The sequence below is a fragment of the Montipora capricornis genome, chromosome 11, assembly GCF_036669925.1.
Source record: "Montipora capricornis isolate CH-2021 chromosome 11, ASM3666992v2, whole genome shotgun sequence".
NCBI classification, from domain to species: Eukaryota; Metazoa; Cnidaria; class Anthozoa; order Scleractinia; family Acroporidae; genus Montipora; species Montipora capricornis.
In genome coordinates, this window is record NC_090893.1 from 25,493,967 (window position 1) to 25,503,966 (window position 10,000).

At 37.4% G+C, this 10,000-nt stretch overlaps 1 protein-coding gene across 1 annotated transcript in view; it reads left to right on the forward strand.

Moving 5' to 3' along the window:
• LOC138023888 (cell adhesion molecule DSCAML1-like) overlaps nt 1-10,000 on the forward strand; it is a 115,654-nt gene that overhangs the window by 4,426 nt on the left and 101,228 nt on the right. Inside the window, exons 3-4 of the mRNA XM_068870971.1 lie at nt 3,451-3,759; nt 5,049-5,181. Of these exons, the coding sequence (XP_068727072.1) occupies nt 3,451-3,759; nt 5,049-5,181 (442 nt within the window). The remainder of the gene's footprint in view (nt 1-3,450; nt 3,760-5,048; nt 5,182-10,000) is intronic.

The following is a 10,000-nucleotide window of genomic DNA, read 5'->3' on the forward strand; positions in this document are numbered from 1 at the left end:
CACTTTACAGAGTTTACATCTCGATTTTCCAATTTACAAGATATCCTGGTCATTAACATCAGTGGATGCACCATCTGGACCAAGAAAGTTGTGTTAGACTTGTGCACGCGTTTGTAACGTCTTAATTAGACTCGTGTAATGGTGTTCTCACAGCTAGGGCTGCCAGATAAAGGGATAAACAAATTACAGAACGTGCAAAATTATGGAAAGCCATAACTTACTTATGTGGTCATTCGTAATTATGTGATGTGGTTTCATGATTATGTGATGTGGTTTTATGGTTATGTGATGTGGTTTCATGATTATGTGATGTGGTATCACTATTATGTGATGTGGTTTCATCGTATGTGATCCGGTTTCGTCATAAGTTCATTTCTTCGTTGCGTGTTGTGGTTTGTTCGATATGTGATACGGTTTTGTCGTAGGCTACGTCCAAATACCCGGCAGCCGGGTACGGTTTTCAAAATACTAGGTACCAGGGAGTCTGAAATTCGCATATAATTTTTCCGAAATTTCTCAATGATTTCTTCAAAGAGGATAAGAAATTTGTTTACAAACCTCAAGCGATTCCAAAAATTGCCCTGGCTTTGAAATAGAAGCAGCTTTCGATCTTGGGGATACAGTGAAGTAGCATTGTTTATTCACTGTTGATTTCGAATATTCGTGACGCACTGAAGCAGCTCTCTAATAAGACTCTAATAATATCCTTTGAAAACATCAATGAAACTGCGCCGGAGCATTTGGTGTTTGTTCGGAAATACCAAGCGATTCGAAATAAAGGTTTTCCAATTTAGGAAACGAATTCTCCGAGCTGAAATAAAATTTAATCGATCACTGTAAATTCATGACTCACAAGTACGGCTTTCAAAATACTAAGTACCAGGCAGACTGAAATTCGCCCTGTCTTTTTACGAAAATCTTCCATCTTTTGTGCTGAGAGTAATCAATATCCATTCAGGAATAAAGAGAGTCTTTTGTCTTACTGGATGTATTTGCAATCGAATAAATAGTTATTCTCAGTTTCAATAGTGCTTTTATCCCATCGGCCTCTTTATGTTGCACAACGTTGCGTGACAAGTGGACAGCATCCGGAAGTGGACCTTTTTGGCTTTCTAAAACAGTGGTTTTACCCACATTTTTTGGGTAAATCTTCCCTACAAGATTGATGACATTAAGCCAAACTAATGTGGTTGTGTCAAGGCATATCATAATATGAAACGAGGTTGACGTAATCAGTGTAATATACACAGGCGTTTTATTGACTTTATTATGGCTTAAACCTCTCCTGTTTTGTATGATAATTTCAGGCTGCTGGGTTCCTAGTACTTTGAAAACCGTACCTGTGAGTCGAGAATTTACCGTGATCGATTTGTTTCGGCTCGGAGAATGCGTTCCCAAAGTTAAAAGGCCTTCATTTCGAATCGCTTGGTATTTCTGAACAAGAATCAAATGCTCTGGGGCAGTTTCACTAATGTTTTCCGAGGATATTATTAAGGAGCTGCCTCAGTGCGTCACGAATATGTGTCAACATCAACATCCATTGTGACTTCACTGTATCCCCAAGCTCAACAGCTGCTTCCATTTCAAAGCCAAGGCAAGTTTTGGAATCGCTTGAGGTTTGTAAACAAATGTCTTATCCTTTTTGAAGAAATCAATGAGAAATTTCGGGAAAATTATATGCGAATCTCAGACTCCCGGCTGCCGGATATGTGGACGTAGCCTATGACAAAACCGTATCACATAATGAACAAACCACAACACAGAACGAAACCGGATCACCTAACGATGAAACTACATCACATAAGAGACTGAAACCACATCACATTATGATGAGACCACATCACATAATGACAAAATCACATCACGTAATGGTGAAACCACATCACATAATGGTGAAACCACATCACATAATGATGAAACGACATCACATAATGGTGAAACCACATCACATAATGGCAAAACCACATCACGTAATGGTTAAACTACATCATATAATGATGAAACCACATCACATAACCATAAAACCACATCATGTAATCATGAAACCACATCACATAATAACGAATGACCACATAAGAAAGTTGTGGCTTTACATACAAAATGCTGCAGCCAGGCTTGTAGCAGGCACAAAGAAACAGGAGCATGTGACACCTGTACTACAAACACTGCACTGGCTGCCAATCAGAGCCCGAATTGATTTTAAAATTCTACTTATTACATATGAGGCATTAAATAATAAGGCTTCAGACTATATATTTGAAATTTTAGCAAAATACAAACCAACGCACAAACTTCGTTCCGCTAATAAGAACTGCTAATTGTACCTAGAACCAACTCTAAACATTATGGTGATAGGGCCTTTGGTGCAGCAGCCCCTAGACTCTGGAACGCTTTGCTACTAAATATTCAAAACTGTCCCTCAGTCAACTCTTTTAATGCTTTCTTCAAACTTATCTTTTCCTTAAATATTTTTGATTTGTAATACCTTTTTTTTACTTTATTTTTTAAACATTTAAATGAGTATCATTATTACTATTTTTACTTCTGTAAAGCATTGAAATTTGTAAAATGCTATATAGATTATTATTATTATTATCATTATTAATTCAGTTGAGTTTATAATGTCATGATTTGGCTAATTTGCACATTTTAAAAACTTGAATATCTCCGGAACAAAAAGACATATTTGAAAATGCTAAACAGCATTCTTCTTCTCGTACAGACTATATGTTTATGTCCTAAAATGGCTAAGATAGGAGACATAGCACTTTAAGGATGGTGCCTGCTATTGTTATTGCACATACGTTCTGTGCATCTCTAGATACTTGGGATGCTTACCAATACAGGGATATTTTTGTGCGGGGAAAGTAGATCTTAGTAAGGACTCTTGGTATCCAAAAACGAAATTGGGAGTAACCATGCATTTTTGAGAGATGATTAAGCTTCAATTTGAGAAAGAACGCCATACATTTCTTTGTATTTTAAAGCTTTTTACAAATATTATTCATCAATTATCTTTGAAAAATGCAGTGTTACCCCCAATTTTCTTTTTGGATTTCAATAACACTTATTAAGATCTACGTTTCCTGCATAATTGAGACCAGGGCAAAAATACCTTTGAATTAGTAGGCACCGTCATTAATTGCCTGAGTGATTGTGACAAAGTAAAAATGATGATGATGATGACGACAATTTCAATGAGCCCATATTGCAATGACTTAGTGCTTGACTTAAGTCCTGGACTAGCAGGAATTGCATGTGGACTTACGTGTAAGTAAAATTGTAGAGCCACTGAAGTCACAGGACTGGTAAAACTCAATTAAAATTTGTGATTTGTAATGTTTAAAAGTTATGTTTTTCTTCATTTTTTCTTATCCCTGTAACACAAGTAATAGATCTTAGAATAAATGAACAGGAATCATTTATTTCTTTTATTCGTTTAAATTTAAGTTCCCTCAAGTGCTCCCAGTGGATTTATGGTGACTGCAAGCAGTTCTACAAGTGTCACAGCATCTTGGCAGCTGCCACCCAAAGACTCCAGAAATGGAATAATCCGAGGATTTAAGTTGTTTATTAATAGGAAAGGGTCCGGTGACAAACCAGATGTTCAATTTATTGATGTTTCGAACGCTTCACTTTACACAAAGACTGTCACTGGATTGCAAGGATCCACGGAATATGAATTGCAGGTGTTGGCCTACACTTCTGCTGGTGATGGACCGAAGAGTTCTGTTCAGTCAGTAAAAACAAAGGAAGTTGGTAAGAGTTACATAGTTTTTCGAACGATTGACGCAGGGCAAGGACCTAGAGTTATTTTTTTGCGTTTTTTTGTTCAATGTGTTTTTCTTTTTCTTCCGATAGTATACAGGTAGTAATTTATAATGTTAATAACTCAGTGGAGTGCAGTTTGGTCTGAAATGAGACTTGTGAAATCTTCATATTCAAATCACAAGTATGATTTCAGTCCAAAATCGCACACGACACGAAGTTCAATTACTACTTTATTACATCCATTTCAAGTCGCTCAATGGGCCCTTTGCAGGATAGTGATCACATGGTACAAAAACCGCCATATTAGGACGCAAATTGCCCACTGGGACATCTAAAACAAAGAAAATTTAGATTAACTAGCTTTGTTTTAGATGTCCCAGTGCGCAATTTGCGTCCCAGTATGGCGGATTTGTACCATATGTGATCACTATCCTGCTAAGGGCCCATTAATAGCTCAAACACACTCTCTTAGTCAGTACTAATAGTTTATTGATCCAGTTTCCAGTTTATAACAAAGCGGAACGAGAAACGCTTTTACGTATCATTTTCTATGCAAAACAGAAACCTTTTAGACGTCATGTGTCAAAGGCTCAATCAAGGGTAACAAGGGAAAAATAAGTTCCATTTATAGGAAATTGAAGTCAGATCAAAAAAAGTTTAAACATGAAATTCGCCACACAGTGTTTTTCTTTGTATCTCATCATCTTGCAATTTGATTCGTTACTTTAAACAAACCTTGAAATCTGATTGGTTGTTCGGTTTTAGTGTTCCTTTCTCATTGGCTGGGGAAAAGGTGCTATTTAGAGAAAAAAAGTGTAATCTGTGAATAAATCGCACTGCTGATAGCAAGGATTAGCAGCGACAATACAAAATGAAACTGTATGGCTGTGTCTTCATATCAGTTATGTCCATTAAACTCTGAACTGAAAAATCTCCATGTTTATTAGGGTCATAAAAAACCAATAATATCTAGAGACTAGGGAAAACGTTTAAAAAAGAATGTTGCATTAGATATTCAAAGGCATAAAGTTTATCGTCGGTTGCGCTATGTATAATGGGTGATAATGTTTCCTCAAAGGCAAATCTTATAACCTTCTCAATTCCTGCAACGCGTTGCAAATTTTTATCGTGATTGCATGTGAAGTCATCTGCAGATACACCTGTTCATGATAGTTAAGCGTAATTGTTCCCTTGTTTTAAACACACAGATAGTTAACGGCTTTAACGCTATTTTGTTCTAAAAATTTTATTAAAACTATTGCATTGAAAATTGTTAGATGTCAGTGGACCAGGTTTTTCCATGGCGAGTATTCCTGGTTTTTCCGTTGGCGGTGTATCTTTGCTTGGCTTTCTACTTATTCTTGGTTTTTCTTGCCATAAAAAGAGAAGGAAGAAGCGTCCTGCAAAGTGGTAAGCTTTTTTTCTTTTAACTGGTACAGTAATTTTTAATGACTCCTAAATTGGGGTAGATAACACAATGCTTCTTTTTTAAAACTATAATAAAATAAAAAAATAATAATCAGAAAGGAAACCTGTTATGCCTGATTGCAAAAACTGAAATCTGCTTTATCAGGGGTATATTCTCATTGGTCATTACCCATCTGTAACAGGATGTGTAAGTTGCGTTTTGGTCAATATTAGTTTTATTGAAGTGGCAAGGGCCATTTTAGGCTGCAATAAGTGCAACTTTTAGGACGACAACGTGCCCAGCAGGTTGTATTGACCGAAAGTAGTAAATCCCAAAGAGAAAGTTACAAGTGAAACTCGTGTAGAAAAAAGAAAAGCAAGAGGAAAACGACAAATAAAACCAAAACGAAGACGTAAAGCGCTTACCAATCGCTGGATTTCAGAGAGAGCGGGTGAAAAAATGAATATGCAACATTCCTTTACCTGGCATTTTAGAAAAAAATAATTTACATAAAGTGATTTTGTTTTTGTTTTTTTTGGGACCTATAAAAAAAGAGCCACCACCGAGAAAACAAAGGTGTTTAAAGTGGGCGTTGATAGTGTGATTAAAGAATTCCTAAAACTTATTAAATAAATGAAATGAAATAAATGTTTATTTTTACAATGACTGCTAAATTCTCGCGCGCTCATTGGCTAATTTTTTTTGTCAATAACCGGACAGACACATAAATTTATAATTTATGCGATATTGACGTGATATTGCTCGCTTGAGATTGAAGTTTCTCGCATTTTTGTCTCGCGTTCTTCTCGTGTTTGGACTTAATCTTGACCCCCCTGCCTTTTTGTTATTGTAAAAAAACAAACTGATGTCAGTTTTTCATGCATCTGTCCTGTTATTGATTGGCTATCGCCTCGTGGATCCACAGCTACTTTGACAATGTTATGAGGAAATTCATGATCAACAACAGGACAGACGCATGGAAAACTGACATCAATTTGTAAATGGAAGTGCGGGTTGTAGACGACTGAGACAAGTGATCCTCGCACTTCAACCCAGTGGACAATTTAAGTATTGTCGCTTTTTGTGGAAAATTCTAATTACGGTGTTGTAGTTTCAATGTTAAAATGATAAATATAAAACTCGTTTTTTACTCGTTAATATGTGCATGCGTAATCAACAGGTATCGCTATGACTGGGAGATGTATGCAAATTAGGGCTCGCTCACTAGCCTGTTGGCAGATTCTGATGTTAGCAGATCGGAAACAGCGAAAAACGGCTCCGATTACTTTCAAATTTGGACGGCCGGATTTCTACATAATTACCCACTTTCAGGCCATGAAACTCAATCACGAAGACTTTTTTTTCCCGACCAGCAGGTCGGAAATTCGAAATTTATTTTAGAAAATTGGCGTTACCTCCGTTTCTTTCCAAATTTGGCAGAACGGATGTTGTTATATTAGCCAATTGCCTTACAGGTCACAGGTCACTGGTCACAGGTCATTGTTTTACCAATACAGACAGTATCCTAAACATTCATAAAAACTAACCTTAGGCCTAAAAACTCTTGTTTAGGCCTAATTAAGCCTAAGGTTAGCTTTTATGGATGTTTGGGATACTTTCTGTATTGGTAAAACAATGACCTGTAACCTGTGACCTGTGTTTTGTACCTGCCGGCTTGTGCATAACATCGGTGTGACCTTTTTGACAGCCCATTGAAAAACAATAGTAAAATATTCGCGGATCCGTCGATTTCTCTGAAATTTGAAAGGATGTTGCTAACGAATAGAGAAAACTTTTTTACAATAACGAAAAATTCCTGTGTTAAGTATGAAAGTTCGACAAAGAGGTACATGTAAATGTAACTAATTTGTTGCTTCCGTGGCTATTTTTGTGTTTTGATTGTTATGCTTATTTTGACGGAGAATATAAAAATAACGCAAAAAATATCAATGGAAAGATCGTTAAAAAATCTTTATTTTCAGAGGTTATTTGAACATAAAAGATACAACGCTTCGCGGGAAATAATATTTTATGTGAATAGTTTGGAAAAAAAATTTGGCGGAAAAATTCTTGTTGAAACTGAGTTTTAAGCCATGTGCAGTTTGAAATGATCGCACACTGGAGATCGGGTGCTGGAGATATAAAGAATTGTTGAAAAAAAAATTACTTTAGTTTCAATTTCTTCCACATTTAGACCGAAAAATTTCAATACTATTAGCCACTTACAGGCCTTTTTGTTGCACATGTAGTTGTTACACATAAGAGTTAAATAGGGGCTGAACGGGCCCGCAGATGATCCCTGGACCGGAAATAATCCCCAAAGTGGAGAGGAAATATTCCCCGACAGGAAATGATCGTAATAAATAATACCCTAAAAACCAGGAATGGTGTGGACTCCACGAAAAGTCCACGGATAAATGAGGAAACTGAAAAAGCCTCTGGTCAGGCATAAAGCAACAATAAAAACCGGTAAACATCCTGTACCAAATAACAAAATTAGCATGCATATTTTTGGGCCAAAAATAAACCCAAATGAAAAAGAAAGGGATCATTTACGATGCTTAGCCTACATTGTGGAAGTGCACAAAACTTTAACCAACCGTTCTCCAGGGTCCCATTGTCGTTGAACTTTAATGTGTCAGTTTCGGAGATTATGACGCGTTTGAGATTTATATCCTTTTATTTCAAAATTCATTATCCTTCACAATTCGCTCTTGCTTTACAATTTCAAAACTCTGTTTTAGAAATTATTTTAGGTAAGATACTCAACTTTAAAATGAAATTAAAATTTTCGCGGCTTTAAGACTGCCATTCAAACTTGTTCTTGAATCGGTGGATTCAATTGCATGTGGAATTTTTTTAATGCACAAAGCTAAAAATAGTATCTGGGAGAGAACAGAGCTCATTAGCGTTTACGCAAACCCGTTTTCATTTGTAACCGCAACGTTTTTAATGCGGTTACGTATTCTGTTTACACGACATCGATCGAGACCGCAACAAAACGCTGCCAAAAGTGGAGCGTTTTCAAAATGATACGGTTTCATCTATCATGCAAACTGCAAAACCGCATCGAGTTTGAATGAGGTCACTATTTTGGGCTCAAAAAATTTTCGTTGTTTGATTTTAAATTGTGTATCTTGCACGTAGTGCAGCTTACTCTTTTCTGGTTTGATTTCGCCTTTTCAATTTTCATGCATTTTGCTGTCCTTATATTGAGAAGCTTATCATAACGATAGGCAGAGCCTTTTCGAATTGTTAACTTTTTCGCAGCCGCTGTTATGCTCTGGCAAAGTAATGAAAAACACGAAGCGACGTTTCGGGATTCAACCTTCAAGAATTCATGTCTGGTGGGACAACCGAATTTTGTGGAAGTTATTGTCTCCCTTTCGTCTGTGATGAGTTCGGCATGACGTAAACATACTAATTAAAAACATTTAATATAAAGTTTCTTTCCTTTTTTCTCCTGTCTCTAAATTCTCGAGTCCATTCCATTCTTAATTACTGATGACGTAACCATTTCTGGTCAGGGATCATTTGGCGGTCCAGTTTGGGGATCATTTCTGGTCCGGGAATCATTTGCTGTCCATTTTGGAGATCATTTCTGGTCCAGGGATCATTTCCGGGACGCGATCATTTGCGGGCCTTTACAGGGCTTTTCTATCTGGTTAACTTATTTAGATGTTTATTGAAGCGTGAACAGGCGGTTTTCGTATTTAGTACAATTAATGAAACTAAATAAGAAAACCAACCTAAAAGGGTGAGCGTCCCAAGACTTTTGCCAGTGATTATAGCTCCCACGAGCCCAGTGGTGAAGAATCTGAAGTTGTAATCGGAAGGTCGTAGGTTTGACTCCTAAAAAGGAGCACTCAGATTTTTTCCGAGTATCACCGACACACCATCGAAATCATGGATCATGGCCTGGCTCCTACGAGTCTCTTATAGCTCAGTGCTTGAGCATCCGAAATACTGTGGTCATCGGAAGGCTGTCGTAGGTTCAATACCTGCAAAGGAGCTGTCCGATTCTTTTTGAGTATCACCGCGTTACCACCGGAAATATCCTCTCTTCATTTCATTCACCGGGATTAACATTTGTCATCCACTTCATTTATAATAGCAAGAAATCAATGCACGCTGCAGACAATTTCAGTCCTTGCAGTATAGAGGGACAGGTGTCATTGGAACCTACAATCATGGACAAATTCCTTTAGGACACTCATTCCAGTACACATTTTTGGGACTTCACTGAGGCGCTTTCTACCCCCCCCCCCTCCCCCCCTCCCCTCCCAACCCAATCAATTTTGGGCATAAACTGGTCCACTCTCAGTCCTGCATACTGTTTTCACTTCATTTCTCTCAAGTAACATTGAATGGGGGAAAGGGGGTTGAAAAAGAGTCCAGGATATGCGATAAGTGATCATGAGTTGAAAGATAAAATGCTGAATTGTTCCGAAGAATTTGTCCATAATTGTAGTTTAATGGCCTAGCTTCCACTAGTTTCCTGTAGCTCAGGGGCAGAGCATCCAAAGTAGTAATCAGAATGTTGTAGGTTCCACTGGTGCAAATGAGCACTCGGGATTTTTTAGAGTACCCCTGCATCACCATTGAAAAATAAATCTCTTCATTTCATTAACCCGGGGGTTAACATAAAACATCTCTTTTCAAATATACTCCATTTCGACACTTCAGTGCAAGCAGTAAAGAGACTGAGATAATTGTGACACGAGCATAACTGGGCTAATATCTCAAAGACATTTTGCCCTGAAATGCGTTTTCATGTGACATCACGGCGGCCACATTGGTGTCCCTAAACAAAGGAACAGC